This window comes from Uloborus diversus, chromosome 7 (assembly GCF_026930045.1).
Source record: "Uloborus diversus isolate 005 chromosome 7, Udiv.v.3.1, whole genome shotgun sequence".
Taxonomy (NCBI): Eukaryota; Metazoa; Arthropoda; class Arachnida; order Araneae; family Uloboridae; genus Uloborus; species Uloborus diversus.
The window spans coordinates 136,822,774-136,841,121 of record NC_072737.1 but is presented as its reverse complement, the minus strand read 5'-3'; the positions used below and the strand labels follow the sequence as shown (position 1 = coordinate 136,841,121).

Here is an 18,348-nt window from a genome sequence, read left to right as displayed (position 1 = left end):
TGTAGCTCTGGATATTATGTATTTGATGGAGATCGGGATTATAAGGGAACTGTTTCACTTTATTTAAGAATGGTTGACCTCACTCGAATTGGATTTTTTGGGAATTACCCAAACTGACTTCTTTACAACTCCTGAACGTTTTCGTGATTTATTTTTTGTGATTTTTGGGTTTCTTCTCAGTTTTGCCAACATTTCTTTTACTCCCTTTCCTCCTAATTTTCAGTTTTAATCATACCTTTTGATACATTTAAGGGGGCAGGCAATTTGAAATATTGGCGAAACTAGAGACAAACAATGTTTTGTTACTATTTGACCTCTGCCTGCAGGGGTCTGGCCAGAGCAAATTTGGGTCCGTTAACGGACCCTTCACAAAAATCCGATCAACCAAAACGGACCTTTCACAAAAATCCAATCAAGCAAAACGGACCCTTCACAAAATTCTGATAAACAAAAACGGACCCTTCACAAAATTCTGATAAACAAAAACGGATCTTTCACAAATTGTTTATTGAACGAGCAAATCTCAAATTAAAATAATGCAGCATATTTCCTGTATAAAAACCATAATGTTTGGAACCTTTTATAAAGTTAAATTAGAGGAATCAACTTATACAAAATCAGCTAATTTTGCAAAAGAAAAAAAAAATCGGCACTCTTATGATGCTCCTTCAAGCCATAAATAATTACTACGGCCAAATAAATATAATGCCTGTTATTGGTTTATTTGAAAGAAATTAATAGCTGAAAGTCAGTTTGGTTTATAATTTTGCTAGTTTGTTTTATGCAGCAGTGTTGTTGTAAACTTCTTTGAAAAAGCGTCAACATTCTCTGAATAGGCGTAGTAAGCACTTTTCTCCTCACTCATGATTTAATAATCAATAATATACAGCGAAATGAACTTAGAACTGCAAAGGATGGTAGGGGGGCGGGGGTGTGATCGCTTCAGATAGGGTTACCAAATTCTAACTAATCGCCACGAAGCGTTTCGCGGTGCGATGTTTAACTGTTTATCGCCACTTAGCGACTGGCGGTGCAATGTTCAACTGTTATTTTGGGAGAAAGTTATATGGGTTTGGTTTTTCGATGCTAAAAAGGATAATTAACTTTAAATAAACTCTTTTATTTACCGTTTTTTTTTCTATAGATGTCTACATTTTGAAAAACACAATTTTTTTTTACATCCGATATGAGAATCATATTTTCTTCTTTTTTTCAAGCTAACTTTGCTTTATTAGGATGCAAATGAATGAAAAGTCTCTTTATTTTTGTAACAAAGCTTATTTCAAGTTTTTAAAGCGGAATTCCATTTTCGATGGTTTATTTTTTATTTTATTTATTATTATTGTTATTATTTTTTGCTTCAACTCTGTCCATATATTAATGATATGTTATTATGGATTCTAAAATAATTTTATCAAAAATATTTATTTTATAAGCCGTTTTTTATACTTTTGATGCCTTCACTTTGAGGATTGCAATCTCTTTGCATCCGCTATGGGAATCTGATTTTTCGAATTTTCCACGTTTAGTACGCCTAGCTAAGAGGTAAACAAATAAAATATTTTTTATTTTTGTAAAAATCACGGAGTTTATAAGTTTTAAATGAAACTCTATGCTCTTAAACCGTGTCTTGGGTTAAAAAGTTAAATGCTGAACCCCTGACTAAATTTTTTTCTTACAGTTATTTTAAATACTATACAAATAACATTTCAAGTATAATTTAACATGATATAGAATGGTTGAAAAATATGGATACTTGAGGGGCGCCTATCTCCCCAGTGAGCGATGCCTCCCCCCCCCCTCCCCAAATACTAGAAAAACATTTAAGAATGATATTCTCAACAGAAAAGAGAGAAAACACTCAACTTTAAGTGTCAATGATGCAGTTTCCACCATCTCAAGAGTCTTAACTTTCGTTTTTACAAAAAAAAGAAAAAAAAATTTGATTTTTCACAAAATTAATTGACTTTTCACAAAATTATTTGATTTTTCACAAAAAACGGACCCTGTAAAAAATCCTGGACAGACCCCTGACCTGTAGTGCCTCTGCCTGTAATGACCATGAACTTGAATCAATTGAAAAAAAAAACTACATCAACGTGAGCGAAGCCGCGGGCAAAAGCTAGTTCACTTATATTTTGATTTAATGTACTCTTGCGTAGCTTGTACAATGTATGCGACGTTGTCCTGCAAGTGATGCTTCATACATTTCTTTAAAATAATACTTTGAAATGGTAATGATGAATGTTTTTGCTTAAGATATTATACATAATTTTGTAATTTGATAAGCAGAAGAAACTTGTTCAATGATATTTTTGAAGATTTCCAAATTTGATTTAAAAAGAGTAAAACAAAAAAGTCATGCATACAAACAAAAATTACTAGGTTTATTAGCATTTTCTACGGTATGGCGTGCGTTTGTTTTATCTTTTTCATCCGCCATTAGACGGTGGCTGCAGTGCCCCTTATAGTTTGTTGGAGTTACAAATTTAATTATCGTTTGTCTTTTGGTAATGGCAACTATAAAAGAAACTAGATAGAATAATGGAAATGCTTTGAAGGAATATGAATGTTGTTTTTCCCGCTCGTTGTTTGCCGAAAAATACTATTTTAAATTTTTACATCACTAATTGCTCTTATTGAGCAATCACAAAATGCTTATTGTTCTCCCTGACCTTTGAATGACGTTCCTATGATTTTATTCCCCCCCCCCCCCCCTGCCTTCCTTTGCAGCACCACCGTCGATCAGCTCCTCCCGATGCTGCTCCTCTAGCAAGCATACATACACACACCAACACACACACATGCCTGCACACATGCACAAACACACACAATCCTACATAACACATATTTGTCTGCACACATGTATGCCTATGCACACATTAATGCTTACATACACACACCTACACACATACCTACAGTCACACATGCCTGCACACACACATGCATACATACACAAACACACACAAGCCTACATACACGTCTGCACACACGTACGCCTACACACGCATTAATACTTACATACAGGCGCACTCATACACACACACGAACGCCTATACACACACAAACACACTTGTACATGCACAGAAACGCGCCTACACAAACACTCGCCTCACACGGTCGTGATTGCGAAAAACATAATTTGAATTCAAGGTGTCAAAATTCAAATTAATTTTTTAATTTATTTTGAGCGTATACAAAACTTTTCTCAGCAAAAATATATGATTAAGCTGATCACAATTATTTGATTATCCGGGGAAATTATTCGTTTAAGCAGGGATATCTAACATTACACGTATGGGGAAATATTCGGTTCCGAGAGATTTTATTCGTATGAGCGGGGTATTCGTTTATCCGTTACCCGATGAAGTGGGGCTGACAATATATTTAGACTTCTTTGATCATCTGTAATCAAATTAGTGTTTTACTGAGAGGTGGAGTAAGCAGTCCGGGACACCGGGAAAAGGTGTGAAACAGGAACATTTGGCATAGACCATGTATAATTAAAAAAAAAAAACAAATATATCGGTCGCTCAGCCAAAGTACCGGATAACTTAATTTTGTAGGGTTGCCACGTCACAGGGAAACCTGAAAAAACAAGAAAAATACTGAGAATTAAAAAATCTACAAAAACAGGGAATTTTGAAAAAATTTTTAAAAACCTGAAAAATGCAGGGAATTTTATATTTTTTAAAAATTGAAATTGCAAAAATCAATGCCCAAAATTGTAAACTTCCAAACATTAATAACTGGCAAAAGTATTCGGCGTTGCCTGGGTCAATAATAATTGTGAGAAATAATCGCTATATTCATTCGTTTCTTGTTTTAACCGAAAGAACTCAAAACACTCAGCTTTGATGTGATTCAAAATCGAGCTACTTCCTTTCCCACAAAAGTAAAATAGCATTGAGTATAAAGAACGAAATAGTATTCAGTCAGAAATGAAATCACGACATTTAAAGTCTATAAAAATTTGAAGAATTTCCAAAATATGAAATTTCACCTGTTTAAAAAGATTTATCAGTTACGTGAATATAGTCTAAAACTTCTCTATAAATACAAACGGTTTTAAAATATGTAGCCGCCCGTAATCCCACTATGCACATGTGTATGTATATATATATATATATATATATATATATATATATATATATATATATATATATATATATATATATATATTTGAGCTGTAGTTTATTGTTTTTAGTTTAGCAAGTGGTGCTTTTACCCATTGTTACTCTATGTTGCATGTACTGGAGCTTAAACATTCTCTTTTAGTTCATAGTTAAAATGTTGGTCTTTTGACCATATTTAATGAATCCTCCACGGCTGATGAGCTCTGGATTCACACTTTATCTTTTCCTGTCTTATCTTTTCCTACTTAATAGCTGTTTGCATTTTTCCTTTTTATCATCATTAATTATTTATAATTTGTTTAATATTTGAAATTCTATTTGCTTAATTTTATGTTTACTTGGCTTTTTAGTTTTGCTGCGTTGCGCATCTATGGGCTCTTGGTGTGGTCTTTTTAATATTTTTCACTTTTATTATTATATATATATATATATATATATATATATATATGTATATATATATATATATATATATATATATAATAGCGTCAATAGCTGAAACGGGGGGTGGCGCAATCGAACGTTCTTTGTTTTCCATTGTAAGTGCCATATCTCAAGAACTAATTCTACGTTCTGGATGAAATTTGCAATAAATGTCAATCCATATGTAAACAGGCGTTGGTTCAGTTTTGGCGCCAATCGCTCCATGGGGGCTGTTTTTTTTTCTTTTTTTGGGTGTGAATAAAAATAGCTTCATAATTGCAACAATAAGAAAGATAAATCGTTATAAACTGTCGTCTACGTACAGTTCGCGTGATTGTAATTGTTGGAAAATGACAAGAAAATCGCGATGATTTAAACTTTTTAACTGTTGCCATCTTCTGTTTGTTAACAAATAAATGTTTGTAATTATTTTCAGCAAGGCTTTTAAAATAATTTTCTATTTTCATTCTTTTCTTTGCTTTTTGGATGAATTGGGAATTGGGATGGTTGTTAAGTTTTGGCAAGACTTCACTTGATACGCCAAATTGCGAATTTCCACCCTCCCGAAATGCGAGTTCGGGGCGCCCCTGGGATCGAAGCATCCCATTGAACAGTCACGTGAAATCAAGTCCCCACACACACACATTTTATGTCGCTGATACAGTTGTATAGGAAAATGAAGCTGGTTAGGATGGCTGAATCTAGTCATTTAGAAGCTAGAAATTTAAATGAAGATCTAAATGATTTCATACACAAAAATTTACATTACTACTCATAATTTGATTTTGAACGTAATACTAGCAGAGCATATTATCGCTACATCTTATGAAATCGGAAACACAAAACAAATATTTTTTCAAGGTAATCTAAATTTTATCTGAGGTTGGCGTGCACACCACTCACGTTCGCAGCATTAATAAGAGAATTACCATTGTTATTTATTATGCACAATGACCAGAAAAATTGAACTAATTATTGAGCAATCACGATTGCTTATTGGTTTCATTTGACTGTTTTGATGTGCTATCATTTTATTTTCCCACCAGCACCACCGTCGACCGGTTCCTCACGATGCTGCTCCTGTAGCAAAAACCGTCTCCAGGTTGCGTTCATATCCAACACACACGCGCATACATACACACACACCACCACACACACATACATAACAAACACATACACACAAAAACACATACACACAAAAACACATACAGACACCTACACATACACACACAAACACATACACATAAAAACACACACACAACAACACATACAGACACCTACACATGCACACACATACTCATATTCATGCATGCATACAGACACAAACACATATACCTACACACACATACACATACCCCGCCCCCACGCACACAAACACTCATACCTCCCATGCACAAGCACACACGCCTGCATACATACACACACTCTTGATTGCGTAAAACATAATTTGAATTCAAGATGTCAAAATTCAATTTTTTTTTTGTTTATTTTACATATTATTTTATTTTTTATGCACTCACGAATCCCTTGAAGTTCTACTGTGGTCGCCACTTATACGAATCACATTTGTTTTAAACAATTTTGATTACATAAAGCGGCAAATTCAATAAAGATGGATTTTATTTTGTTTTCGACAATTTGATTCATTACAGCGGCTGATTCAATTAACCACTGATTCAATTTCCCCTTGTCCACTGTAGTAATGAATAATATCTTTGCCTTTGTTAAGGGGTCACAGTACCTTTCAAACATTTCTTTTAAATTTAAGTAAATTTTATATTTCTTTGAAACCATAACATGCATACTTATTTCTTAATCAATAATTTATTTTCAAAATTTAAAAATATTGTCTACTTTTCAAAAAATTGAAGAAAATTTCAATTTTTTGAAATCCCTAAGGCTTTTTTATTTTTGCACTAAATTTTTTTTTTTTTTTTTTTTTTTTTTTTTTTTTTTTTTTTTTTTTTTTTTGCTAAACGATCACTATAATCATCTCTAAAAATCTGTGCATTTATTTGCTTATGAGTTTAAAAAATGTAAAAAAGCAAAGTTTTTTTAGAAAAAAAATTGGTTTTTAAAGGTTTGACATGGCTCTAAACATTTGAGTAATTTATAAAATGCTTATCCAATGCACAGTTTTGTCCAGTATGTTATCCCAATTGCAAAAAGTATTACTTTAAAACTATCTTTAATAGAAAAAAAATCCTTGGGGATTCTAATGACATGAAAACACAAAAATACCATCATCGTGAAAAAGCAGTTTAAAGTTTTTCTTTTGCGTAAGAACACATAGCGAGCATGGACTAAAACCACTCATAACTTTTTAAATATTTGAACTAAAGCAATGAAACTTTTCCCTGTGTTCAAAATAGGTTTTAGTTTTGAAATAAATAATAAAAAAATTTTTGATCGGTTCATCATTTTTGAGGTACTGTAACCCCTTAAGCTTTAAGTTCAGGTTTTGGGGCAGCCTGTGCTGTACCACCAAAGACAAATTCCTAAAGATATCAGTCTCTGACATTTTAGTACTTGATTGTATATAGCTTTAAAGTATTGTTCTTTGTAAGAATGGCTATTTTAAGTTCATAAGAAATATAAACTACAGATTTCTCATCGCAACTTTTTTATCAGTTACAAGCAGTGCCGGAAAACAAAAAGAAATAAAGGTTGCGTAATGTTTTTTGCGTGCTCAACAGAGTGAATATAAGCAGTACACTATTTTACGCAGTTTCGATTATACGCGGTTTAAGATTTGACACCTTTTTTTTATTTTACGGCGATGAGTTTCGGTTTTACGCGGATGCGGCAATGCAAATAGAAAAAATTTTACTCTTTTTCAAAATCCAAACTCATAAAGTTGCAGATTACTCGTAATAAACTGCATTTTGTCATGCTAATAATCAAGCTTGGGTCGCTGGAGACAGTTTATATGATTGGTTCCAGAGCTCTTTCCTGAAGTAAAGTTATTAAATTCACACAGTTTAGAGCTCTCTGGAAGAAGAGCTTTTAGAAGTGACCAAGGAGGCCAAAACCAACGAAGATACCGACATCAGTGACACACAACCAAAAACGTTCACTTTGAAAATTTTGAGCCATTTCTAGTCAATAGAAATGATCTTTCTGATTTGTTAGTGAAGGAAGATTCTGTCATGGAAGTGGCGCAAGTTATCATGGATGTGCTAATGCTCTGCAATGAATAACAGAGAAAAATTCTTAAAGACTCATAGCCAACTCCTCTTTATAAACCCTCAAAACACGAAATTAATTTATGTTTTCTTTATGCATGTTGTGCATAAAAATCGATATAAGTACACATTAAACTTATTATACAATTAGTCATCACTAGAATGAAGGTTTTTTTTTTTTTTTTTTTTTATCTACAGAACCTAACCCCTATTTAAACGTTACTATTAGGTCTCAATTTAGGCGGTTTCGTTTTATGCGGCATTTCCGTGGAACGTAACCCCCACGTAAAACGAGTGTCTACTGTAAAATAAAATAATAAATATGAATTCTAGACATCTGGAATTCAAATTAAGGTTTTTTGCAATCATGAGTTGTGGTATGACCTTACAGTGTGTAGGCGTATGTGTGTGTATGTGTATATTGCTGTGGGCAGGTAAAGAGCAGTAACTGCAAATTTTTCATTTTTCGTTTGTTAGTATTGACTCCATTACACATTTCTTCAAATATTTTGAAAACTCGTTTCTGCATATGCTGCTGTTTGCCTGCCCACGGCAGTATATGTCTGTAGCCGTGCAGATAGATGTGTGTGTTTAAGCCTCTGTGTATGTAGGATATAGATGCCACTGTAAGGGTTCGAAAATATCATGATATTTTGGAAAATATCCGATATTTTGATACATATCGGATATTTTGATACATATCAGATATTTTGATATATATCGGATATTTTCAATCAGTGCAAATCAACTGCTTCCTGAAATCACTGCTGTTTATTTTCTTATGTTATTACTATAATGAATCAATTTTAAAATTTTAGTTTCTTTCATTATTTACATTCATAAATAGTATACATTTTATGTAAAAATTTAAGTACTTTGAATGGCGTTTAAATAAAAATAATATTTACAATCATTTGTAAAGTGTGATAATTTAATCTATAAGAAATAAAATGTAGCATAACTGATACATTTCTATCAATTTTAATTAAATTACTTAAGCAAGAGATGCTTTACTCATTTTTCTTCGGTTAACTACTTGTACGATTTTTATATATTTAAGAAATAAAAGATATGCATTAGTCAGTACATATCCATAAAACATTTTTTTTCTGACCAATTGAAATAGTTACATTACTAATCATTTTATGAATTGTTAATAAAGAAGGAATATAGTATTATTTTTCATAACATTAATGACACATTAATATGTTACATGAATGTAGCCTATTACTTTTATTATTTTTGATGATAAAAGTAATATTAATATGATTAGTATATTGAATTTTTACATCGCAAATGTTGTACTTTGAAACAATAAATATCAAAATATCATGATATTTTCAAAGTAAATATCAGATATATATCGTGATATGTATCACAATATATATAGCGACCGATATATATTGGCGAACCCTGGTCTAGATATGTGTAGGCATGCATGTACAGGGTATAGATGGCACTGGCCCATGAATGCACCTGCTTGCGGAGCCAGTAATTTTACACCCCTACCCCGTTTTTTAAAGTAAAATCTGCTTAAGTTTAGCCTTGAATGAATGCAAACAATTTGGAGCCATGGCTGCAAACATTCGTCCCCTTAATAAATGTTAAAACGACGAGCTAGACTCCTTCTCTTTGTCATGGTAACCTGAAAAATCAAAGCAACATCAACCTCGGTCAAGTAAGCTTAAAGCAATTCTTGATTGCTCAAAAAAAAAAAAACCCTCATCATGGCCTCATCCAACCAGTTTAACCACCTGTTGTGGTAGGTATGGGGAACCCCAGAAGGCAGTGAAATGTACTGATTAAACAAAATGTTTTTTAGTATATGTGCCTGTTTACAGAAGAAGAATTTGCCCCATTTCTGTATGGAAGCTTTATATATAACTGCATTTTTAACCCTTTACACATTAAATAACCTGGAAAACTTAACTTGCCTTGCATAGGGAGTGTTGAGAGATTCCTCGTTATAATAATTTTATTCTATTTTACTAGAGAAATTCTTAGTTGAAATTGTTTTTATTTAGTTCTCGTTTTCTGGAGAGCTAGCAACAAAATATCTTTAGAATGTGCGTGAGATAAGAGTTTTGGGTATTAGAGTTGGAAAATGTTAGTTAGGATGACGTATTTTGAGTATTGAGAATAGAGAAACACTAGAGAGATTTTATAAAATGAAATAGTGAGTTATTGAGTTTTATTTTCGAGTTTTGAGCATTAGTTAGGCAAAGTTGTCATGAAATTATGTCTTGTGTAAATATTTTCTTGTTATGTGCTGTGTCCTGTGAATAAATGTGTTTGTGCGATATGTGTTTCGAGTGTACTGATTCGAAGTTCAATTAGAGTCTTTTCGGACAGGGAGCATATTTTCCTTCTTGACCATGCTCAAACATCTGCTGCCGTACTGGTTTGTAGTTTATAAAGATATGAAATAAAGTGATATCTTGTTTACCAGGAGTGCCCCCCCCCCTCTGAAAGCAAGGGCAACCGCGAAGATCCCCCCAACAGAAAGAGCCCTCCAAAAAGACAAAAAATACTTCTCAAACCCCCTCCTCCCCCTCCTAAAAGGTTCAATGGCATAGTCTGCACCCTACAACTAATCCTCTACCCTATACTGCTGTGTATTCGTACAAAAATATCGTGATTTGTACAAAAGTTCACATTTTTTTCCGCCAAATTTTATCCTTTCACCCTATGGCAAAAATATGTAAGAAATCATAACTTCGGAAAGAGGTTTTAACTTTCGAAATTCGAATTTGGGCTTTGCAAGATTTTATTTTAAATAGGTTATTTAAACAATTTTTCCAATCTAAACTATAATTTGAAGGTAGAAATGCTAATTTCGCTGTCAATTATACTAATTAAAAAATGCATTGATGGCATTGATGATGATGCAAAATATTCAAATTCTTGTCACAGCTTTTCGTCTAGTGTTTGTATGGTTATCGCAATAACAATTTCGTCAAAAAATGAAACTCTTAAAATTCAGTATTTTATTTTGTTACAGTTTAGTTTTAATTGTTTCAATAATTTCGAATATGTTTTTAAGTTAAATAACCCATGTATTAGACACGGGTTCTTTGTTCACCATTAAAATAGTTCATTTGGAAGCAGGACTTAATTATTTTTGAGCAATCACGATTGCTTATTGTTCTCACTTGACTTTTTTTTGATGTGCTATCATTAAATCCCCCCCCCCCGCCATCGCCACCCTCTGCAGCATCACTGTCGACCGGATCCTCACGATACAGCTCCTATAGCGAAAACAGTCTCCAGGTTGCGTCCATGTACTACACACACATACACAAACACATACACACATACGCATACATACAGACACCTATACAAACACACACACAACTATCCACACTCATGCCTGCACACAAACACACATCCCCCCCCCCCCACACACAACACACACACGCCTACATACACACACACGTGATTGCGAAAAACATAATTTGAATTCAAGATGACAAAATTCAAATTATATTTTTTTCACTTAATGTCATTCGTCACTTTTTCCCCTAACTAATAATCCTTTTCATTATTTTCAGCACTATTCTGGATTGCGTGACAGTGTACTTCAAAGTGTAACATCAGTTTCATCTCAAACAACACCAACACCATCCTCTGCACGTACATCCAGGGAAGTTTATGACATCAAGATTTCAAGCAATTAGGCTGGACTACAATTTTCATGCATTTTGTGTCTAAGGTGTCGAGCTATGTTTCTTCAGTTAGACCAGTCCACTGAAGCAGAGAAGACTGAAATGCAGGAGTGACTGTTGCCAAACATTCAGTCAGTTTATTGATGTCACCAAGGATTACGTCCAATGCATTCGAATCTGACATACTGATCATTTTTGCTTTAGCTCATCTAAATATCTTTTAAAACACTTATTGCTGATTCTCGTGTATATAGATACAAAAAGAATCACAACGAAATTCGTTAAGTTTCTGTGGTTTCTAATTCTTTTCAAATTTTTCCTCGCTATTGAATCAAGTTAAAGTCGAAAGAACGATAATATACACAGCGCTCAATTTGATGCAGTTTTGGAGTTTTGGCCAGAAACAGAAGATATGAGAAAAGACTTTTGTGTCTAGCCACCGCTTATCGAAGGGAGATCAAGACACTTATTTTAAAAATATTAATTTGTAAGTTATTAAGAAGTTTCGACTCAGTACCATGAGTTTAAAATAACTTTATTTATTTCCAAGTTGTTTAAACTATCGCGTGCAAAAACAAATTTACAGAATACTCCTCATACTGGGTTGCATGGATGCAACAAGAAAGTTGCAAGTAGGTTTTAAGGAATTTAAGACACTTTTAATTATGTGAAAAGATTGAAACGATCGGTACACTCCAGTTATCCTCAAAGAATAACTTTACACTATTCCACTTTTCTACAATCCTCGACATCGACAAAAAAGTCTTCAAAAAGCAAATGATGCGGAAGTCTCTGTAGATAGAGATCAAATTATGTGCGTCTGTTTAAGAAATCGAAAAATGCGTCCATGAAAAGTTTTTGTAGTTTTGTGAACTCCGTACATTCACTTAGTTAAAAACTATCGCTTGGCGATATTCAAGTGTCCTTCCTTTTCCGATATTGACGAGGAGATCTTAAAAGAAAAAGCAAGCAGAGTGATGTAAACGCTTGCTTTTAATCAAGAGATGTGTTGCATTGATCTCGTCCTATGCGTCTGCTTACGAAATCACATTCTTGAAGAGTTTTTGTAGCTTTGTGAGCTCTTCAAGCATTTGAAGTTGATAAAGCATGCAAGACTGAGAACTAAAGTAAATAATTGTTTTGTTTTACATTTTTCTGCCACTGGCTTTTAAAGTTAGTTTACTGATAAATTAGGACACTCTAAAACCTTGCTTGTCAAATATGTGTCGTGTAGATTTGTGTCAAGACTAATAGGAGAACTTGGAAGACAGTTAACTTTTTTATTTTTTGGTTAAGAGCGTTTTCAAAGAGTAGATCACTGATTGAAAAATTGCAAAATCCGTCCTAGCGGGATTCCAGTCTTGGGGAGTTTCCAATGGCGTATCATTCAAAGGTCCGTATTGGTGAGAAGCAGCACTCGTGTGAAACTTGTTCGAAGGCATTTCCTCGTGTTTCAGAACTTAAGAGGCATGAATGAGTGCACACTGTTGAGAAACCATATTCTTGCGAACATTGTTTAAAGACATTCACTCGATCTTCATATTTAATTTCACACATGAGAGTTCATTCCAGTGAAAGGCCTTATTCTTGTGGAGATTGTTCAAAGACATTTTCCAACCTTTCAAACTTAAGAGTACATTTGAGAATCCACACTGACGAGAAGCCCTATTCGTGTGAAGTTTGTTCAAAAGCATTTTATTCGAGTTCACACTTAAAGGAACATTCGAAAGTCCATACTGGTGAGAAACCTTATAAGTGCGAAAATTGTTCTAAGTCATTCACTCAACTTTCACATTTGAAGCAGCACATTAGAACTCATGCTGACGAAAAGCCTTACTCGTGTGAAGTTTGTTCAAAAGCATTTTCTACGAGTTCAAACTTAAAGCAACATTCGAGAGTCCATACTGGGGAGAAACCTTATAAGTGCGAACATTGTTCTAAGTCATTCACTCAACCTTCAAACTTAAAGCAGCACGTAAGAACTCATGCTGACGAGAAGTCTCATTCGTGTGAAGTTTGTTCAAAAGCATTTTCTTCAAGTTCAAACTTAAAGATACATTTGAGAGTCCATACTGGTGAGAAACCTTATAAATGCGAACATTGTTCTAAGGCATTCACTCGACCTTCAAACTTCAAGCAGCACATAAAAACTCATGCTGATGAAAAGCTTCATCCGTGTGAAGTTTGTTCAAAAGCATTTTCTTCAAGTTCAAACTTAAAGATACATTTAAGAGTCCATACTGGTGAGAGACCTTACAAGTGTGAACATTGTTCTAAGTCATTCACTCGACCTTCAAGTTTAAAGCAGCACATAAGAGCTCATGCTGACGAGAAGCCTCATTCGTGTGAAGTTTGTTCAAAAGCATTTTCTTTAAGTTCAAACTTAAAGATACATATGAGAGTCCATACTGGTGAGAAACCTTACAAATGTGAACATTGTTCTAAGTCATTCACTCGACATTCACATTTGAAGCAACACAGGTGTCCTCACTCTCAAGGCCGTATCCAGAAATTTTTTTCGGGAGGGGCCCGGATTAGCACATCGCCCTAACACACGCACACACATATAGTATATATAGACACACCAAACGCATAAAAATGTTAACATAGAAGACTTTTTGTCTCGATTTTTAATGATTCCATTGTTTGGACTGTTGTTATTTTAATTTCTTTTTATTTTTCTTATTCACCTTGTAGTGGTAAGGATAACAGGAGAGTGCCCCTTTAAGTCGGAGGCAGAACATCCATAATTTCAGGGGGTCCGGGGGTTTTCCCCCCGAGAAAGTTTTGAAAAAAAATCTGTATTTTGAGGCCTTATATTAGGTAATTGAGACTAAAAAAATATGAAAAAAAAAAAAAAAATAGGCAAACAAAGTTTTTTAAAAGTTATACATTCTTTTGCAAATCAAGATCAAACAAAATAAAAATTGCTTGCTCGACAAATCATGGATAAAATAGACAGAGAGGAAAAACGAGAGAACAGAAAAGAGAAGCACCACGTCATCTGCTAATATCGGCTTTTAGTGATGTTTGTTTTTGATCACTCCCCCTACCCCCGTTTTTTTTTTCATTAAATGCCCTACAGTATGAAAATTGTACAAAACAGTTTAAAAGAAATGTTGTAAACATTCAGAAAATAAGATCGGAAGAGTAATATTCTGGCCATTTGGACAATTCATACTTTATTTTCTTGATAAGATACAAAATCGAAGAACTTTTCAAGGAATTTCAAAAACTTAAAATTAGTTTCAAAGACTCTCGAAGAGTTGAAATTATTTGAAACTCTTTATTTACATTTTTCAGAAGTTCATTGCACAGTCTTACAAAATGATTATAACTGTGTAAGACACACCCATTTTAAGTTAAAAATAAATGCAACGAAATATTTTTAGAAACGAGTTTTTTTCAATCACAAGTAGTGCAGAAAATGAAAGAGAGTAGAGTAAGTGTTATTTTTTTCTCATACTTAATTAACGGTATTAACGGTATGTAGTAGAAGTAAGAAAAAAAACAAGCAATAACAAAAGAACATCCATGATACTGAATTCGGCATTAAATAAATGCAAGACAAGAAACATATCGGTCACAAAAATGATCTTGAAAATTATGCTACAAAAACACAAGAATCGTGATTTTTGCATTTTTTACTCAGGATGTATCAAGGAGCTGAATTTGGCACATCTTGGTAACAAGATACTCGCCTAATCGGAAACTAGGGGCCCAGCCTTTGGGGAGTCCCCGGCTCGAAATCAGTACAGTGTAAGTTTTATAAGAGTTTTAGGGGGAGGAGGGCACAGAGGGGAGAAGGGACACCTGTTGTCCCGGGCCTGAGCTTAAATGGGGCCCAATATTTTTAAACCTAGGGTTGAAATATTGGTAAACAATATGGAGGGGGGGCCAAAAAAAAGCATTTGTGACAACCCCAATATTTCTGTGCACGCCTCTGGAGGAGGAAGTGCACAGGTCACTACCGAACTGACAAAGGGCCTGCCTTGACCCTGGACTGCCCTGAATTGAATTGGGAAAGAGAGCAGGAAGTCCTTATTAAAGGTCTAAATTTCAAGTGTGCCTTGCAGCTAATGAGAACTAGAACTGCTTTTTCTGTATTTCTTCAAAATATTATAAATTTTGAATAGTAGCAAAATTAAGAATAAAAAAATTGTAATTTTCCTTTTCTGACAATAGGAATTTTTTTAAAAAAAAGAAAAAAAACCTTCTTCTGTTTTATGGTACAAAACATTTCGGGTTTCGGGGGGAGGGGCCGGGCCCGTCAGGCCCCCCCCCTCTGGATACGGCCTTGCTCACTCTGAGGAGAAGCACTTTTTGTGTGAATAGTGTTCTCTGGTGCTTCCTTCCTGACAAATGAAGCAAAATAAGCTGTGTAGAAAACCTGACTAATGAAAAGCATGTTTTCTATTTGCTTCATTCACAGAAAAAACAGGAATTTGTGTTATGATGTTTACAACAAAAATTAATAATTCAAAAATGAATAGGAATGATAATAATTTTAATGAAGTTGAATGAGATTGCAAATTAAGTTGAAAAACAATTGCTGAAAACTTGCCTGCAAATAGTGACTAGTCACGTCTGTTAACTGTCAAAATTCCGTGTTTCCTAAATTTCCAGACTTATAATTATTATAAGAAAGTATTTAAATTATTTTAGTAACTAAAGTTTTTGGTTCAGACCGTATTGACACTTTTCCAATATTGAGGAGGAAATTTAAAATAAAAAAAAAGCGAGAAGTCTGATCTCGTCCTGTGCTTCTGCTTACGAAATCACATTCTTGAAAAGTTTTTGAAACTTTGTGAGCTCTTGAAGCATTTGAAGTTGATAAAGCATGCAAGACTGAGTACTAGAGTAAATAATGTGTTTTGTTTTACATTTTTCTGCCACTGACTTTTAAAGTTAGTTTACTGACAAATTAGGACACTAAAACTTTGCTTGTCAAATATGTGTCGTGTAAATTTGTGTCAAGACTAATATAAGAACTTGGAAAACAGTCAACTTTTTTATTTTCTGGTTAAGAGCGTTTTCAAAGAGTTTGATCACTGATTGCAAAAATTGCAAAATCCGTCTTAGCGGGATTCCAGTCTTGGGGAGTTTAGTGGAATGGCGTATCGTTCAAGGGTACGTGTTTGTGAGAAGCAGCACTCGTGTGAAACTTGTTCGAAGGAATTTTCTCGTGTTTCAGAACTTAAGAGGCATGAAAGAGTGCACACTGTTGAAAAACCATATTCTTGCGAACATTGTTTGAAGTCATTAACTCGATCTTCATATTTAATTTCACACATGAGAGTTCATTCCGGTGAAAGACCTTATTCGTGTGAACATTGTTCAAACACATTTTCTTACCGTTCAGTTTTAAAGGCCCATTTGGGAATGCATTCTGGTGAAAGGCCATATTCGTGTGAACATTGTTCAGGGACATTTTCCAACTTTCACATTTGAAGCAGCACATAAGAGCTATTGCTGACGAAAAGCCTTACTCGTGTGAAGTTTGTTCAAAAGCATTTTCTTCAAGTTCGAACTTAAAGATACATTTAAGAGTCCATACTGGCGAGAAACCTTACAAGTGTGAACATTGTTCTAAGTCATTCACTCGACGTTCACATTTGAAGCAACACATGTCTGCTCACTCTGAGGAGAAGCACTTTTTGTGTGAATAGTGTTCGCTGATGCTTCCTTCCTGACAAATGAAGCAAAATAAGCTGTGTAAGAATCCTGGCTAAGGAAAAGCGTGTTTTTTATTAACTTCATTCAGAGAAAAAGCAGGAATTTGTGTAATGATGATTACAATAAAAATTAATAATTCAAAAATGAATAGGAATGATAATAATTTTAATGAATTTGAATGAGATTGCAAATTAAGTTGAAAAACAGTTGCTGAAAACTTGCCTGCAAATAGTGACTAGTCACGTCTGTGAACTGTCAAAATTCCGTGTTTCCTAAATTTCCAGACTCATAATTATTGGAAGAAAGTATTAAAATTATTTCAGTAACTAAAGTTCGCTGCCTCTGCTCATTACCACCCTTTTAATTCCAAGAAACAGTGATAAAGAAATGTCGGGGATGGGGGGAGAATATCAGTTGTGGAAGATGCAAAGCTTTGTAAGGCAAGCAGTTACTAAGATATTCTGTGAAAAGAAAAAAAACGGAAATGCTACGATCGCAAGGGAAATTTTTTGTGAAATAACTGTCCGTTATTCGGAGTGTCCGTTATTCAGAGTGAATTACATGGAATGGCCTATATTGAGGGACTGGGACTTGCAAAAATGTCCCTTAATTAGAGGTGTCCGTTAAGGGAGGTTTCACTGTACTTACTTTTTACTATGCATATACTGATTTAAACACATTGATCACAAGGGTTTTGGACTTTTATTCCAAAACAGGTCCAGGATAGGGTTCAAAACCCAAACCTCCCTTCTCCCAACTCGTCTAAATTTGCGTTTTTTTGAACTTCATATTCGAAAAGTTACCGGTGAAGAGTCAACGGAGGGGCATTCGTCCCTCCCTTTTATCCGCCTCTGTTTAGTGCACATTTAAGTTAGAGTGCTTTGACACCTATTTTTAAAATTTGTTTGCTTTTATGTAACATATTCAAAAAGGCTTTCAAAAAAAGCACAAAAAAAAATGGTTGAATTTAAAAATTTTACCTCAACAAGTTATAAGTGAGTTTTAAAGAACTGGTAGATTTTTTTTTTCTTTTTTTGTATGCTTAAGTTATTCACTTATACTTGACCTTATTATTATTATTGTTTCTTGGCATATATGTTTATATACTGAACTACTTGATTAACAAATCTAGAGATCAAGCAAAGGCAACATTAAAACCTTTTATTTTTAACTGTTTGATATTTAATCATTTAATCACAAAATTAATAATGAAATTTCAATGAAAAAAAAAGGTTTTTAGAAATGATGTCACAGAAAAGAAATTTT

At 33.9% G+C, this 18,348-nt stretch overlaps 2 protein-coding genes across 2 annotated transcripts in view; both read left to right on the top strand.

The window, feature by feature from the left end:
* LOC129226906 (zinc finger protein 239-like) overlaps nt 1–11,418 on the top strand; it is a 62,167-nt gene extending 50,749 nt beyond the window's left edge. Inside the window, exon 2 of the mRNA XM_054861536.1 lies at nt 11,293–11,418. Coding sequence (XP_054717511.1) covers nt 11,293–11,418 — 126 coding nt within the window. The remainder of the gene's footprint in view (nt 1–11,292) is intronic.
* Nucleotides 11,419–12,961: 1,543 nt separating this feature from the next.
* Nucleotides 12,962–17,341, top strand: LOC129226905 (zinc finger protein 678-like). The gene is made up of 2 exons (XM_054861535.1): nt 12,962–13,749; nt 16,832–17,341. The coding sequence occupies exons 1-2, from the start codon at nt 12,962–12,964 to the stop codon at nt 17,073–17,075; spliced, it is 1,032 nt and encodes a 343-aa protein (XP_054717510.1). The 3' UTR covers nt 17,076–17,341.
* The last annotated feature ends 1,007 nt before the right edge of the window (nt 17,342–18,348 follow it).